We start from the raw sequence: 17,516 nt of genomic DNA, 5'->3' as shown, positions 1-17,516 counted from the left end.
CTGGAGGACTAAGAAAGTGGAGCCAGTGGCATTATATTGACTCCACTGATACTATCCTCCTAAATTAAATGGTGGAAGAACAAGGCCTGCCTGTGAGATAAAGTCAGGGCCTACTTCATCTACCTACAAAGTTTTAATAGCAGTGAGAGGGATCAAGTTAAAAGTCACGTGTTTCTGTAGAAAATGGTGGGGGTCTTTGGTTTGAATCAAACACACTAAACCATGTTTCAGGACTTTTGTGTTTTCTCTTGTATTTTTGCTTTTGAAGTTGTCTCGTGTGTTTTTCTCATAGGCCCATGGGTCCCTTTGTTCCCGGCTCCAGCACTGGGTGAGGAGGGACACTGGATGTGCCTAAGGATTATAGTAACCAGTTTGAAAACTGTCTTCAGCCTTAGATGGTTGGTGTAAACTCCGAGACCTGGTGCAGCCTTGTGAAAGGGCTTCATGTGATGCCCTCCAGTGGCAACAACATGTACAGGTACTTGAAATCACAGAGAATAGAAGGGAATTGGAAAAAGTGGTTCTTTTGGCCCACTCTGAAGGGGTTTGGGCAGCCCTGGCAAAGTCCCCAGTTAGCTGCTGGGTGAGGCATGGTTGGGGGTATTCTGGCCTTTAGCAGTCTCTGCTGTTTCAAGCTCTGCAGGGATGCATGGATCACTTCTGCACATCAGGGCAGCCTGTGGGGTTCAGCTGGCCAATACCAGAGCTTTAGGCATGAGCTCATGTCCTTCTTAGAGGATGAATTCTGCTCTCTGCCAGTAAATGCACATAGTTACAAGGACGAGGAAGAAAAATATTACAAAAATAACCACAAAAAATGCATCTTGCAGCACGTAACGTCAGAGACAAGGGCAACTGATTTTTAACTGACTGTTGCCCTTCTGTATGATCTAGTTCAGCCAGAGTTCTGTAGACAGGCCAGAGATAACTGATTTTGCCTCATCTGAGATACCTTTCAATGTGGAGAAATAGTTCTCGGATTGACAGCTCAACACAGCTCTCCCAAGTTGAGTGATATAGCCAGGATTCCAGACACACTTGGTGTTAGCCTGCTCCAAGGCACCATGCTGGACCTGTTAATGCCCTTTGGCTTCAGTAGGAAACTCGCCTTTCACTGTAAAATACAGCTTCCAGTTCTGTGCAGGGTTTGGCCCTCACTCACAGGCTTAGAGATGTCCTGCTCTTCTGATGGGCTTACACAGAGAGATGAGGTTGATGTGAATTTCCAACTGGGCTGTTGTGCTGGTCTGATCAACTGTAGTGGAAGTGGTGGTCTCTCTATAAAGGATTTATATAGAGGTTGTTCACAGCAAGAGCTGGTTTGAAAAAATTCAAGTTGTCCAAGTTTCCTTTGCTGCATAAATATCCAAGGAAGGAGAAGCTTTTATTAAACAGAAACATGCAAATTCATTTCCCTTACTTGTTCTTTTTTCAGATAGTTCTGTTGCTGCCTTAGCTGTCCTGTACCATGCCTGGTAGTGACCACTGGAGTCATTCTGCTGAGCAGGCTAGTCAGCCGTCAGGCCTGCGTTCTCCAACATCATCGAGCTGGGAACACAATAGAACTGTTTGGTACTTGTAGAGTCCCACTGCAAGGGTGTCCTTGCACAGTCCTGCCAGAGGGTTGGGAAATCCTGGGAATTCCCAGTTCATTTCACCAGTTGAAAAGTATGTTTGATTGGGTTTTAGGTGAAAGACTAATCCTGGTGCCAGGATACAGCTATGGTTTAAACACTTGAGGTGAAAGCTGGTTGTGGGGAGCAGAATGGTGGGTTCACTGGCAGCCTTTGTGTCTTAAAGGCTTTATTGGGAGGTTTAAACATCCTCACACCTCTACTCGGATAGCTGCGTTTTACACTCTTTCAGGTATCTACTTGAAAAGAAGAGTGGGGCTCTCAATTTCTGGCAGGTACAGGTAAAACATGTTCCAGTGGGTGGAATCAAGGTGTACATTTTTAAGCAAAGAATAGTGCTTTCTCTCCACTTCATTCCCCAGCACAGGAGCTGCTTTCTCTGGTATAGCTGTGCCAGGATCACCGGGGTGCATGGCCACCTCCTGCCCTCTGCACTGGCAGTGGTTGCTGGCTGAGTTACCTGTTTCTGGTGAACACAAGTTCCTTTGCTCACTACCAGACATAGCAACTGAAAGTCTCTGGCCTGCTTAGAGGGGGTCTCACAGGGTGACCCAAACAACCCTTTCTGCCCTGGAAATGGCTGAATTCTGGGTAGGCTAAGAAATGAGACTGAACTTGCATAGCTCAGTGTTGCTAAACCCATCTTTTGAGGCTTGCAAAATAAATAGAAATCCAAGAGCAGATGGTCCTAATCACTGCTGTAGTGAGGTATTCTAGTCCTGGTTTTATGGTTTCTGAAGGCCTGAAGCTATCTGGGAAAGAACAGACAAGCTTTTGATACACAGTTCTATGTCAAATCTCTTAGTTTTGCCAGCAGCATTTATTTGTAGAGACCCTGTATATTGAAGAGGCCCCTGCCTGTTCCTGGCTATCCCCTAGAATGGAAACTTGAATCAGTGAATTTTGTAATGAACATGCAATAAATCTGTGGAAAAGCTTCTCTGTTAATGACTCTTGATTGAGCTCAGGTAGTTTTGAGATACACAGATGAGGCTGTTTAGAGCTGTCTTGATCATCTGGTGTCTGGAAATGAAGCCTAAACAAGGACATCTCAACTGAGTGCTGGGCCAGAGTCCTTCCAGCCCCATGGGTACCCAAAGCTTCAAGGGCACAGCACTGGGGTGAGAATTCTTCAGTGCTCGGGGGGGAACAGATCTGTGAGGGTGGAGGGAGGTTACACCCAAGTGGAGATGAGCATAGCTAAAAAGAAACAGCTAAAAATGATGCTTTTGGTTTCTCTTTAAGGGTAGTGGAGCACTGCAAAAAGCCTGCCTGTTTTTTTGTTTTTTCCCTGGATGAGTGAATGAGAAACATGGGCATTCTGTAAAAGTGTCTTATATTTGAGACTGTAGTGCATGCTTGGGTATTTCAGAAAACCTCACTGGGTATGTAGGCGCTAACAGTTCACACACAGGGGAGGCGTATTTGATTATCTCGTGTCACAGACTTCATGTAGCAACAAGAAAACTTGATTGTGAGATCAGCTTCATGGTTGGAGTGTTTTCAGCTCTAGCAGCTGTACACTATTCATGCCTTTTGCTATTTTTGTTTTTCTTTGAATGTTTGGCTCTTCAGCAGCCTCAGGAGTAGAATTAATGATTGCTCTGGAACTGGGAAGTTCCCTGGGCATCAGATGGGTATTGGGGTCACCTAAGTGATCACCCAAATGATCCAGCTGCCACTGCTGCATGATGACAGTGTCACCTCTGAGAAGGACGGTATCTATTTCTAAGTGGAGAATTCTGAGATGCTGATGGATCTTGTGACCATAGTGGCTTTCTGCTAAGATCCTTCCTAAGAGGATGTAACTCATAAGGGCTCAGGCCTGGCAGTTGATCTGGGTCAGGGTGCTTTGCTCTTCTTGGGAAACAGCTGGTTTACAGGGAGTGTGATGGAGCAGTTGATGCTGAAAGAGGGCAGATGTAGGTGTGGTAGTGGCAGAACACAGGTTATAGGAGGGCAGTCCATGGAGGTGTTGTAATTCCAGTACGTATCCGTAAGATACCAGGTGTTTCCAAAGCAAAGCAGGGGTGGACATAATGCTGGAAGCGTGAGTTGAATGTGTAAAGGTGCTGGGCAATATCTGCATTGAAAAATGACAGTCTGCAGTTCTCGTAGTCCAGCAGGATGCCAATCCTTGTAGGAGGAATAGTAATTCTGATGTCTGGTGTCATCCCGCTGTGCAGGAACTCGTACTTGTGCCTGTAGGCAAGAAACACAAAAGACCTGAGGGCACCCTGGCTGCTCTCAAAGGGAAGCACACAGATGTGTTCCAGGATATACTTCCCAATTCACAGTCCTGTCCCTCCTGCACACCCAGTCCCATCCACGCTGCTGAGCAGTGGCTGTGTTTGCCAAGGGGAGGTGTCCCTGTGCTTCCACACAGCTGTATCCCACAGCTCTTGCACCTGCCTGTCTAAGCTTGTTTCAGATCCCAGTCTGGCTGTGAATGGGCAAGGTCAGGGCACAAGATGGAACTTTCTGGGCTTTTTCCATGCCTCAGAGGACAGCATGGGTGTCCTATAAATCAAAGGGTGCACTCTTGCCCCTAGGTTTAGCTTGAATTTGTCCCTTTCTCCATGAAGGAGCTGTGCTCTTTTAGGCCAGTTGGGTTTGCCCCAGAAAGACCATTGATTGTCATCTCCTAAGACTTGCCCCTGGGAAGCTGTGGGCCCTGCCATGGAGGGGGTGGTGAGGTGACTCAATCTTGTCCTTCCAGGCACTTCCATGCTGCCCACTTGCTCCCTAAGGGCCTGTGGTGGTGAGCCCTCTTTCCTGCCAGTATTACAGAACTACTCACACCCACCTCCACAGCAGCAGCAAGGGACTGTAGTCCCTGGGGCAGAGGCTGCCTGATGCACAGCATGGTCAAGCATCCTCCAGGCTGTTGGACATCGTTTGTCAAACCCCACTCTCTAAATTATGTTTTTGGCTGCTTTTTCCTACAGGACCTCTCTGCTCAGCCTGTGTTCATGGGGAAATTTCAGTCTTTATGTTCATTTACTACAGAGTGATTGTGATTCCTGTGCTGTGGATTATTGGAGGCCAGGAAGGTGCTCTGCACATAAACAGTTTTGTCATGAGGGTAGCCCTCCCCATGTAGTCACTAAGTGATGCTGAGGTCCCCTAACAGTTACTGAAACAGCTAGTTTAACTCAAACAGTTACTCAAACTCTCTAGTGTGGCATGCTGCAAACAAAAAGATGTATGAGACGTGCCTTTCTGAGCAGAAATGAGATTTATGCAGCTGAATGAGTTATCTGGCATTTTCTAAGGGCCACCTCATTCACTACCCACCTCTTCCACCCACATTGCTCAAAGCTGAGACAATTTCCCTGCAGAAGTGGGTACAAGCTGAGCAATGGCCCAGCTTCCTTTTCTCTCTGGCGTCCGTGCTTATTGCTCCAGAAGAATGACAACAAACCTCAAGTACCTCTTTGCTCAAAGTAGCAAGGAAATCCAATTAGCCTGCCTGCAGTGTATCATTAGCTGTGGTGGGTTTGGCATTCCTCATTAGAAGCAGCATTTCCTGCTGTGTGGAAGGCAGATGCTGGCACTGCTGAGGACTGGCTGTGCAGCTGCTGCCCTGCTGGGCAGCCCAGAGCAGCGGGTGCTGGGGAGGAGTGAGGGCTCCAGCCAACTGAGTGCATCTAAAACCTCCCTGTACCGGCAGGCAGAGGACAGGCAGATTTGGGCCCTTGCTATTCCATCCTTGCCATTTACTGAGTGCAGGGTGCTGTCCCATCTCCCTATTCAGGGGGACCCAGCAGCACCCTGGCACCTCTGGCTGGCTGAGCTCTGAGCCATCCAGGCAATGCTCAGGCATGCCTGCGGATGGGACTGTTTTCTTGCTCCTGGATGCTTCACAGGGTGCCCAGATCACTCATGAGAGTCAAAGGCAATGATGCTAATGTAATAGTGTCCAGCAGTGCAACTGAGGCATGAGGGGAGCTGGCATTTCTGCAGACAGGTATGACCTACTTCCATAGATAGAACAGAGATCAAAACCAGTTGGGTACAAACTGGGTTTAGCCAGATACACAGTTTCTGGGTAACTTGGATTACCTCTGTCTTCCCACTGGGGTTTTGGTAGCCTTTACAGCTAAATTCTGTAACTCCAATTTTATTCAGATTTGTCCCTGAGACTGCCTGTTTCAATGTGAGAATGTCATTAAGCAGGAGGATTTGCTTAAACGTTCCAGAATCCTTCCAAGACCAGTTCACAGTGCCACTGATCGAATGTCAGAGGCCCCTCGTTAAGTGTTTGGTCTGGGCTGATATGAAATCTCTCCTACTCTGCCTGCAGATGTACATGTGGGAGGTGTTCCTGTAGGAGACCTGCAGCCTCCACAGCCTTACCTTGATGGTGTGATGATATGCCTCATGCACCAGGATGAGTTGTTTGCCCCCAGGTGACCATGTCTTGGAGTGTTCTCAAAAGCCACGCCAGTTCTGTACTCTGTATCTTCCTCAACTTCCACCTCCCAGTAATGCTTTCCTGGAAATGGGATCAGACTGCCCAGGATTGCAATACACCTGTGGGAGACAGACAGGAATATGTGCTTTGGCAGGGCCTCTCTAGTGCTCTTTATAATGTTTAGGTATGTTTAGGTATGTATATACCTGGACATTACAGATCAATAAATGAGAGCCACTTTTGCTGTCTCCTTGGCAGTGCAGTGTGGATTTTTGACTACAGCAAATTCCCCATGCTGAGGAACTGACAAACAACCTGCAGGTTTCTTTGTGGCACTTGTTTTTACCTGTGGGTAGCTTTGTAAAAATGAGTGCCCTGGGCACTTTCAGAATAGCATCCTGTAATGACTGGGTCTTCTAGGAAAGCTATTACTTGCTAGAAAAGAGAGTGTTATGGTGAACCCCAGTATAGCAGGGGAAAAAGTCTAGTAACATTGCGTTTCCATGGAGGAACTAAGTTGTGGACTTCTGTTATCCTGTGTCTGCAGATGCCTGTCCTAGTTATGTGCTGTTTCTGTGGTTTTGACTGGTAGCATGCATTTTGGCAAGCTTAGTCTCTCACTTCAGTGGCAAAGGGCCTAATTCTTTTTTGAAAGTAAAATCTGTCAGTCCAAATAGTATCAGTTATGTCTTTCAGCAAGAGTTAAGTTTTCAGATCCCTCTCCTTTCCTTAGCATTTTTTTGGGGGCACTTAAAAAATTTAGCTCAATGTGCCAAACATGTAAGCAGGTTTGTATGTAATTGTGGCTATTGCATCTGTAATCCTCTTTAAGAATTTGCATTAGCTTCCAAGTGGTGCTTAAGTTCCAAAGAGCAGCTAGAGAGAGAGATTTCAGCTCAAAAAATTAATAAGAGCTGCTGAAAGCCCCATTTGACATTTCCTGGCATCTGTTAAAAAACCCAAACTGAAGTGCTTCAGTATACCTTGTAAAGCTGTTATCATAGACGGGCAGATCACACTCTGGGTTTTCCAGTTCATCGCATGAAATTGTAAATCCGTCATCTAGGATTGCCAGTAAAGGATGGGCTGTGTCCTCATTAAGGTAGAAGCAGGTGCCTGCAAGAGAAAATGCCTAAGGATAACTCCAGAAACTTCTTATAGCATCAGGATTTACAGCAAGGGTGTGGTGAAATGTTTTTTTGGATCCCCAAAAAGATTTACCAGTGCTCTGGGAGGAATCTGTGGCTGACACTGAGAGGACAAGATTGTCTATTTGAAATTTTTCTAATAATTGGTGTTTTACATCTTAACAATGTTTAGTTTCAGCCTTATGAAAAGCAGGGGGCTTAACCTGGTTTTGAACCCTACCAGGGCTCAAAGCAGCAGGCATTGCACAGGAAGTGGCTATTCAAAGATGCGATGGACTGTCTGGTTTCAAGTAATTTTCCTCAGAGCTGAAGTGATCTGGTTTTAATCATTGAAAGGAGAAAGGGGGCTTAAAGGCCTCTCCATGGCTTCACTCTTCCACATAAATGCAGGGCAAAGTTTGAAGATAAGGGATCCCTTGTCAGATCAGCCCTCAGAGAGGTAAGTCCAGCCCAGGGTAAAAGTGCCTCTGCCTTTCCTCCTGCGGGGACTTCCCAAAGCTGGCCTGACACTGCGCTTGGATGAGCAGCCACGTCACAGCTGCTGTTTGTGGTGGGTGCTTGTGTATCCACCCCAGAAAGGACCAAAGGTCATTCACAGTGTTGGAGGAGGGTTCTTGCAGTTGACAGATCAATTTGCATCAGCTGTTTGCATAATGTAGACTCAGAGAAGATAAATCTCCCCATGCTAATCCCAAATGAAATCATTATAATCAAACTGCAAGTTACTTCAATGCAAATACAATACAAACAATGGCAGGGCAATTACAGGCATGTGCTGCTGAAAACAAACACATGCTGCGCAAACAGAATGGGCAATTTCAAATATTGAGTTTGATTTAAGCATTTGGAATGCACACAAATGATGGTAACATAATGACAGTCTTCCTCTCTAGGGATTTGAGGATGAGGATTTCTTTTCTGTGGTGTCACTGATGTGTAGCAGACAGGGGTTTTAGTGAAACGTAACCTTTCAGTTAATGGCTGTGTGGTCAGCTTGCTGAATAAATGCAATTTGCAAATCTCTCACAGAAGGTAAGAGCAAGGTGCAAATACATCTGAGTGATGTGGGAGGTTTGAGACAAACTAGTGAAGTTGCAGTGTCATTTCAGCATTGATGAAGGTGAAAACAGGTGTGTGCCTCTAAGTCATCAAAATGAGCTTTAATTAGATGTTTGGAAGGGGAAAGGGCTTCCAACTTCCCTTTGGGGCAGGTTAATCCTTGCGCAGTGTGGCACTGGGAGCAGCTGTTAATGCTGTGTCAGTTGCCAAAAGCAAAGCTTCCAGCTGAAAGCTGGACTGCCTTTTTCCTGATAAATAAAAAGAACCACCCCTTGGAGCTTCCCCAGCCAAGCTGGAGATGTTCTAATGAATACAGAGGAAGATTTTGCATACCCAAATGACTCTGGAAAGTGCTGTCTCAGCCATACTTTCCAACAGTAGCATCATTACAAGGAAATCTCTGAAGTAAAGTAAAATCACACTACAACTTTCCTCATTGGTGTCAGTACTTGGCAAGCTGGCAATATCTGGGGGCGTTGGATTGATACTGTCTTTTAAAATGCTTAGAAATTAGTAACTTTCAAGTATCAAATGTACTGGACAGAAATATTTTTTAAATTACAGAGCTAAAGCAATGCACTTACTGTTACAAAAAGTTGTGTTTTTTATTCCTCAAAGGTTACCAGGTGTGTCTAATTAGATGTAAGAGATTAAAACCTGATCCAGAGGCTATTGAAACCAGCAGGAATCTTTCTGTTGAGATAATAGATGCAACAATAAGCTGCTGGAGTTGTTCTGAGCTGTACAGTACCTGTGGTGTGTATCAGGACAGGTTCACTTCTTTCACTGGAGCCACCTAGGTTTTGGGCTCTAACACAGACGTGATACCTTTGTGTTGGTTGGAGGTGAATTAGGACTTCACAGTTAGGAATCCCAACAATAGATCTACAGAAAATAAATCCATGGAAAATTATAGGGTAGAAAACAAAGGTAGGCCTTTGAGATTATTTTTCTGAACAACAAAGAAGAAATTATATGATCAGGTTCTTTTGTAACCCATTCAACACTCTACCTTGTACAGTAACAGGGCCAAGAGACCTGCAAGTCTGTGACAGGTGCAGGTGGTTCTGCTCTATACCCATACCAATGCTCATTCCCATATAGTAATTTTTTATTAACATTTATACAATTAATTTTACTAAGAGGAATGTTTATACAGGTAAATTCACAAAAGGGTCACGGGACTCAAAAAACCAGTAACTCACTCAGTAATAGTATCATCGTTTTGTTCATCTGCCAGCTTGTACAATTCAACCGTGTAGGAATCGACAGGGTTAATGTCTCCAGATTCCCAGCACACCAGTGCTGCATTTTCACAGCTTCGGATCTTTTTGCTCTTTATGATAGGTGGTGAAGGAGCTAAAAGGTAGGCAAAAGAACAATTCTAAGTTGTTGGCTTGAAGATGTTTGCAACAAACATGCTTTGAAGACATAAAAAAATAGAACAAAGTTGTTTACTAATACTATATAGTTAAAGAAACCTGCTTCCCAATGGACAACAAACAGCAGGCAGGGCAATTAACAATAGCATTTAAATACTTAATTTGGACTATAAATGTCCCAAGAGAATTACACAGAGTAGTAGCATAGAGAATAATTACACAACAGTTTTCTTTCTATCATTAGTTTTATCTTTGTCATAAGGACGCATCTCTTCTCTGCTCTAAGATGTCAAACACATCTGGAACTAGTACTTGAAGGTCTTACTCGGGCTTGCTCGATCTGATGTCAGGATTTCACACAATGTGTTTGACTGAACTGCTGTTACAAAGGACAGCATAGTATGGGAATCCACAAAATAGCTATAGGCCAATAAAAGGAGAGCTGACATCCACCTGACAGAACTGGGAGACTTGAGCCTTATTGGCAGGTGGCCTACATCCTTGCATTTAAAGAAATTATTTTGTCTTTCTGATTCTCTTTCTTCAACTCTAAAGCAGGGACAACTGGCCTGATAGGCTGTCCAAGTAAGAGCAGGGAATTCCCATGCAATCAGTAGGCTTACATCAGAAGAAACAAAGTGCCCAAAAAGCATTACTGGCATAAAATTCAGAGATGACTGTGAATTTCACTAGGAAGGTCCCATAGTCGTATGAATAAAATATTTTTACCTGTCACATAAACTGCTCTTTCACTTGGTGGACTGATACCAGAGGCATTTAAAGCACTGACCCAAAATTCATACTGTGTATTCGGCAACAGATTAGTAATGGTGCAGTATGTTTCTTTGACTTTTAGGGTATGCTCTGAAACGAAAACAACAAAGCATTTACAGTGCTTTTTTACACAGTTACCCACTCTTCCCCAAAGCTGCCTCAAATAGTGGACTTGAGGCATGTTGTTTTGTGTGCTGAGTTCAAGAGAGCTCCTTGTGTTCCATACCCTTTGATTAGCTGTCAGGCAGTTTCAGCATGCCTTCCTCTAAAGAGGCATAAATCAGATAACACATCAGCTTCTGAAGAAGCTACATCACTCAGAACCCAAAATCCAGAAAGAAAGATCACCCACCTATCACTTTTTTTTTTTCCAAAAAGACCCTGCATGTTCCTACTGCAGGGATATTGCTCAGCTCATCCTAGTGGAGGGACAAGAGCTGAAGCTATTTTACTACCCATTTCTCATTCTTCATCTTAGAAAATTTGCATAGTTTATGCTTTTCTTTCTGAACTAGCCAGCTTCCACCTCTACTGGCTTCCACTTTTGCAGGTTCTGCAAGAATCTTATTAGCAAAAGCAGCTTTGTCACAAGAGTGGGACATTTTAGGATGGTTCTGTGGTTCTTTTTTGTGCATGTGCATCATAGGGAGTTACAGCCTATTATTAGCACTGAGATAAACTGTAAAATCACTAAGGGGATTTCAGTGGGTGTGCCGATAATATGATGATTTGGTCTCTAAAAATACTGTGCTTTGCACTGGATGCAGCACATGTGTGCTTAATTCAGTGCCCACCCTCCAGGAAAGGAAATGCTACTGCTGAGACCCGACTCCATCCATTGTCCCCTTCCCATTCCTGCTATCCCTGCTGCTGCCCTCTCCTGTCTTTGCTCCTGTGATGGGTCCTGCTGCAGCCAGCAGCATGGCAGACCTGGCAGGGGAAGAGGGACAAAGCCAGAAGGAAATGTGATGGCAGATATGACAGTTTTGGTGACAAAGAGAGGGCACAGAAAGTGCACTGGTTGCCACATTAAGTCCAGAAGTACTTTGGAACCAGCTGGTTTTGCCCCCTTGGGTCCAGGCCTCCTTACCTGCCTGCTCATCACTGTGCCTCTCGTTGCTCACTGGTTTATAGCACAGTTGATATCCCTCCACAGTGTCATCTGAGAAGAGGCCCCAGCAAACTCTCAGTGAGGTGCCAGTTGCTGCATTTGGAGCCTGGGGATTGATCACAGGGGCACAAGGAGCTGCAGTGGGGAAAACAGGTCAGTTTTTGAATGTATAAGCCTGGTATATTGTCCTTCTCCTCTCACAAAGGTGTTTGCACAAAGCCTTGGCACTGAATGGGGTCATATTCCTCCCACACGGAGAAAAGTCAGGAGCTGATTCCGTAAACAGTTACAGATAATAATCAGGTTACTGGTGTGTGAGAACTAGTCTTGCTCCAAATTAAAATGAAAACAACAAAATAAATAAGCCTCAGCCTACCCCTTCTCTGTAAACTCGACCTCCCCTGCTCTGGGGGCTGGGATTCACCAGTGAGCAACATCTGCCAAGCCTGCACTGCTGCGACCCCCCGGGGGCTTGGAGCCTCTGGAGGGGATGGGGGAAGAGCTGTACAACAGGGGGTCAGCAGCACAAGCAAACAAATGCTGTTTTACTTTAAAGAAAACACAGTATTTGTGCATAAAAACTGCTCTTTCTGACCATTTGTGATGCCCCAGAAAAGATTTTAATTTTTTTTTTCAGTTATTAGAACTTAAATTAAAACTGTGTTTTATTCTGTTTCCTGTTAATAGGAAAAAAATTTGCTGAATAGCAGAGGAACAAGGCACTGAAATCTGGTTATCAAGAGAAGCTGTGCAGGTTATTTAAAGCAGTCTGGTGTTCCTCTCTTTCTTTCAAGCAACTACAAGGTAAGACACATTATCACCAACTAAGCATGCCTGACCCCTCAATAGAAGGGGGTAATCTTTGTCAGTCTTCTAGGAAATCATCCAGCAAAAGCAGGGAAGGCCAAACTTAGCAGTTCTGGTAATTTTATACTGAAAACAAATGAAAAATTTAATATCCAAAAATATCTGCCACTGTCTCTGTAAATAGATGCAAACAAAAAACAACCCTAGAATGAAAACTAGGGAGAAGGTAATCCTGCATTTGCTGTTCTCCTTTAAAAGAAGTAATAGATTTCTGTTTAATACATATCCTTAATTAAATGTAAATAGGTCTGAAATAATGATCAGATAGGAAGAGTACCTGGAATAGCATTAATGGAATTCATGAGTTGTTCAACTTCAGAGAAATCTATGACCCGCTCTTCAAAGTCTGGCAGTGTTGAAAGCTCTAAATTCACTTCTTGCTTTAAGAATTCTTCCAGCCTGTAGTTGCAGGGAAAAAAAATATATTTCTAATTGGAAGTACCATAGTGTTGGAGATACCTATTTATAAGAGAAAAAGAACAGCACACTGCAAATTAACATGTATTTCATTAAAATTTTGTTTTCATAGTTGTACAAGGCTCAGGCCCCCATGCCTGTTGCTTGGAGATATGTTGGATCAGTGCTCCAAGATGCCAAAGAGAGCTGGATGCTGATGGGACTGAGGGACCTCCTTTGTGTGCCCCATCATGAGTGAGCTGGCTGCTGCATACTGCACTCCCACTGAGCAGGGGAGTGAGATTTCCCCAACCTCTCTGTGCAAGGTAATCTATTAGCTCCATAATTTTCATTATTTTGAATTTACAACACCTACTAATTCAGGACCTTGTGGCTCTAGGTGTCGTGAATTTGAAAAAAAAGGGTATCTTTTCTCTGTGTTTTCATTAACAATTATAGTCAATTAAAAGAGGTGGGTTTTTTGCAATTGGTTTAGTGTGCCTTAAGACTTCTTCCAACTGCTCCAAAATCTTTCAGTATTTGTTTTGAGTTCCCACAGCTCGACTTTCTACCCTGCTATATTGATGCATAAATAAGCCTGTTACTAATCTATTTAGGGAGCTCAGTTTTAGTCCCATTTGTATCCAGAGCATTTCTTTCGAGATCTTTAGCAATCCTGTTTCTCAGTCAGTGAAATTAGTTCCTTAGTTCCTTATGACTAAGATGAAAACAGTGATTTAACAGAGGCTCTAACTCTCCTTTTGGGTTTCCTGAAATTGGATATGAACTAGTTTTGACTGTTATACTTCTTAGAGCAGTATAAAGTTTAAAACAGTTTAAAACAGAAATACTAAATATTTCAATAGCTCTAGTGGCCTAGACAACATTTGTGTGCCTGAACAAAGTCCAGAACATGCAGGTATCTCCAATAACCAGTCCATTTAACAGGAAAAAAGGTGACACAAAATCCCAGACTGTGATACTACCTGTCAACCATGGTTACTGCTGCCTGTAGAAAAAGAGAGAGAGAGAGTGTTAAAGATGGAAAAGTCCAGAGTCAGACTACATCATGCTGTTGACCTGTCTTACATAAATTGCCCCAAATGCAGCCTTTGGAGTGACATGATTGGCTGCCACCCAGATCTGAGAACAAAGTCATGTCTAACTGTCCATTCAAAGGGACAGATCTTGGCTCAATTTACAGTAGAATAAAGTGCAATATCAGGCAGTGACCTCCCAGTTAGACACTAAGCTGATTCCTTCCTAAGTTGTCTGAAGTGCCAACAGATTCTTCACAAACAAAACTCAAAAACAGCTGGGGAAAAGAACTGAGTGAAATGATCTGCACCAGAGGGAATATGAGCAGTGCATGTAGCTGGAAGACAGATGTACAGTCCCTGGAGAAACCTAAGCAGCTGAGAGCTCGTGACCAACAGGTATTCCCTTCTTGGTGAATAATGGTTCTTAGGGGTGATGTAAAACTGTTTACAAGCTAAGGAGAAAATAAGGTTATTCCAGAGATTCAAAGGAATGGGAAAAGTCAGCTCATGCAAAGAACTCAGCAAGTTGAAGTGCCATAGCAAACTGATACACTGGAGCAGACTGGAGGTGTTTAGGAGATTGGTTTGTTGTCCAGTTCATAAGTTACTGTGGCTGTGCTACAGAAATGCACCCATCCACCTGAGTCACAAGACAGCTCAGGTTAGAGCAATCACTCATCAGCAGTGAAAATTCTCTTTTTTTCCCCAATTATTTTTCTACCTGCCAAAGCAAAATAACTTCTTGACACCATCTCAAGAGAGGGATGCATCCATCGCTTTGCAGGAGCTCCTGATGTATTTAGTTTGGAGCCTCCTGTTCAGCTGAACTTTCCAAAAAAATGAGGAAGAAAAAGAAACATTCTCCAAAGTGATTGCATCAGCCTGCCTGCTCTGAGCCCAGAATAGAGCAAGAGAGCTGAGCCTGCAAGAGGCAATGAACACTAAGTGCTTCCAGAGTTTCCTGAGATAAGCATTCTAGGGAGATGTCTTCCCTCTGAACCCCAGTGTGACTCACAAATCAATGAGCATCCAAATTACAAACTTCTGCTTCTGCATTTTGCCCCACTTGTGTTGCCCTACTAAGTTGATGCCACCATGGCAAGAACCTGGAGCACTGACAGCAGCATGGACTGAGCACCCCAAATGCTCTCCAGAATAAAGCCGCTTGGAACTTCCTGGCTGGGGACTACTTGCAAGCAGCAAAAAGCACTTAGAAGGGGCCTTAACAGTTAAAGCTCTTTACCTTCATAAATTCAGCTTTGTCATTTTCCAGGAAAAGTTCATGGGTTTTGTCTGTCAGTTCCTTGCAGGTGTCGAGAAGTTTCCCAGAACTGACCAGCTGCTCATATAGAGCTTCCAGCTTCTGCCTCTTCTCTTCCCCCAGTGCTTCCAGCTGTTCTTCGTACTTTTGAGCAAGCACTTGTACTGCGTCGTTGTAATGCACCTCAAAGTTCTGCTCCTGCCTCCCAAAATTTTCCTGCAAGGCATTTGGGGGTTTGTATCTTGGCATCAAGCCTGATCCATAGGTCATCCAGAGAAAACTCCAAGTCTGCTTAAAATTCTCCTTACCAGGGAGGCAACGTCACGATTTAATTCACAAAGCCAGGACACAGTGCCAGTACACAGAAGATGGAATTTGACTAATTTGCATTTTAGAGGAATGTGTTCTGATCATTCACTCCACTGAGGTACAAAAGAATGTTGGATTTTGTTCCAGACATAAGAGCAACAGAGTTATAAAAAAAAGTAAGATGCAAGGCAACCTAAGCCCGGGGAGCACAACTAGGTTATATCCTAGCCGTAATCTCACAAGCGTTTCCACCAACAAGCACATCCTTCCATGAGAGAAACCATGGCAACCCAGTGGGATCCATGGATTTGTGCTGGGGGAGCTGAGCAGCTAATGCTGATATCCTCGCTTGCTGCTGGAGAAAGCATTAGGAAGGAAGATTTAAGGAGCAGGCAAGGCTTTATTGCCAGCAGCCACCCACTGCTTGGGCACCAATGTCCTCCTGTGCCACATGGAGCAGAGAAAAGACCATAGGTGCCTTGAGTCATTGCTTCAGTTTGACTTGCTGCCAGCTGACCCCCTTCCCCTGGGGCCAAGCTGACAGCAGCCGAGCAGGAGCACAACCCTTGAAGTCATCAGCTTGATGCAGCTGGTCCAGGGGTTTGCCTGTGTCTGACACTTCTGTGAATGAAACCGAGGGAACACAAGGGGTGCAGTCAGGATGGACTAGCTAGATCACAGGTCTTTGGCCATTTAAAACTAAGATAACCTGAGAGGGGAGAGGGGGCACTTCATTTCTGAATGCAAATTTCTATGCAAATGCTAAATATGGTTTTATTAGTCCACATAAAGAATTCATTAGGATTAGTTTTTCTGAGTACTTCAATCTAGGCAAATCCCGAGGTAACTCTGTGCTCTGTTACTATAATTACTCACTTCACCAACAGCTGAACACTATGAGTGTCAATATGACTGTCAAAATTGTTTAACACCAGTACCATAAAGTTAGCCCAAGAAAAAATGCCTTACCTCTACAGTGAGGAAGATCTCCTCCAAATGGCTGGCAACATTTTCCATCTGAGCAATCTGTTCTTCTAACTTGCACATGTTTTTATGAATCTCTTCCTACAAAACACCCAGTGTGATTCTTATTATGTCTGAACAGTGGTTTAGAGGCACCCCCGTACACCTGTATTACTCTCACCTTTTCACTTTCCAAGGCATTGGGCAGTTGAGTCACCTCATGATCCTTGTGTTCACCAAATAGTTTGTCAAAAGCTCGGATTGGTATCTTGCAGGTAGAACAAAAAACATTGGCCACTTCCTCCTCTTCCTCCTCCTCCTGCTCCTCACTGACAGCCTGACTATTCCACTCATCTGACATGCCGCCACTGCTAGGCCCCTCTCTGGACCATATGTTGCTCTCAACCTCATCATCTGCTCTGGTTTTGCTCTGATCTTCGTCTTGAGAAGCCTCGCCAGGAAGTCCTTGTTGCTTTGTGCTTTGACTTTGATCTTTCACTGAAGTGCTGCTTTTTGATGCGTTATATGTGGAGCCTTGTGATCCTGCTTTTTTTGTGCGAGCAGGTGGCCATCTGCTCTCCATCTCCACACGTCCTCCAAGAAGCTCAAGCTCTTTTTCTTTATCCTCATCAAGTCCATACATCTTAGCCAGCTCTGCAACCTCCTTTTCCATGTCGTAGCCAATTTCTTGTGAGCACTGAACTTTTTCACTACTCAATACAGATTCTCTTCTTGTATCCCCCAGAGATCTGTCTTCTCGACCAGACAGCTCTTCAGGAAAGATATCAAACCTCTCCTTTGATCCATAAAGATCCATGTGATAAAATATCAAACCTTCAGACTCAGTCTCACTAGACTCTGGGACTGGTGGGGAAGCTGAATGGCCACGTGACTGGCTACTAGTTTCATACTCTCTTGTGCTGCCAGATCTGGATGACATTGGTATCCTCAGCAAGGCTTTTGAGATGTCGAGTCTCAATCTTGTAAAAGATAAGAAAGATCTTTAGCTACATACTTAGATATAAAGCATGAGTTTTTCTTGCTTAAAAATATGTAGATGGAATAGATTTGGCTGAGGACTGCCCAGGTCCTGGAGGTAGGCATAGGAAAGACCACAGCCAGTGGTCTTCACTTCCTGAGTGAAGCTTCTGAGGG

General features: G+C 44.2%; 1 protein-coding gene and 1 non-coding gene across 2 annotated transcripts; one reads left to right on the top strand and one right to left on the bottom strand.

The window, feature by feature from the left end:
• Positions 1-131, top strand: LOC113985210. The gene has a single exon (XR_003539768.1).
• Positions 132-2,418: 2,287 nt separating this feature from the next.
• On the bottom strand, positions 2,419-17,516 carry FSD2 (fibronectin type III and SPRY domain containing 2). The gene is made up of 12 exons (XM_027715813.2): positions 16,543-17,516; positions 16,368-16,463; positions 15,072-15,305; positions 13,775-13,797; positions 12,670-12,791; positions 11,505-11,660; positions 10,370-10,504; positions 9,464-9,617; positions 9,010-9,143; positions 7,035-7,167; positions 5,994-6,170; positions 2,419-3,836 (listed from the first exon to the last, which is right to left on the bottom strand). Exons 1-12 carry the CDS (start codon positions 17,299-17,301, stop codon positions 3,584-3,586), a joined length of 2,376 nt encoding a protein of 791 aa, XP_027571614.1. The 5' UTR covers positions 17,302-17,516; the 3' UTR covers positions 2,419-3,583.

This window comes from Pipra filicauda, unplaced genomic scaffold, assembly GCF_003945595.2.
Source record: "Pipra filicauda isolate LSUMZ 115617 unplaced genomic scaffold, ASM394559v2 scaffold7_size6619720_pilon, whole genome shotgun sequence".
In the NCBI taxonomy this organism is placed as follows: domain Eukaryota; kingdom Metazoa; phylum Chordata; class Aves; order Passeriformes; family Pipridae; genus Pipra; species Pipra filicauda.
The sequence above is the reverse complement of the archived record's forward strand: the minus strand, read 5'-3'. Positions and strand labels throughout refer to the sequence as shown.

What these genes read in the sequence shown, in the direction of transcription:
- FSD2 (XM_027715813.2), bottom strand. Translation starts at nt 17,301, where the DNA reads ATGTCATCCAGATCTGGCAGCACAAGAGAGTATGAAACTAGTAGCCAG. An exon ending in GCACAGTGATGAGCAGGCAG is followed by an intron (nt 10,505 to 11,504) that starts GTAAGGAGGCCT and finishes TTTTCGTTTCAG; the next exon opens with AGCATACCCTAAAAGTCAAA. An exon ending in AAGAGCAGTTTATGTGACAG is followed by an intron (nt 9,618 to 10,369) that starts GTAAAAATATTT and finishes CCTACCTTTTAG; the next exon opens with CTCCTTCACCACCTATCATA.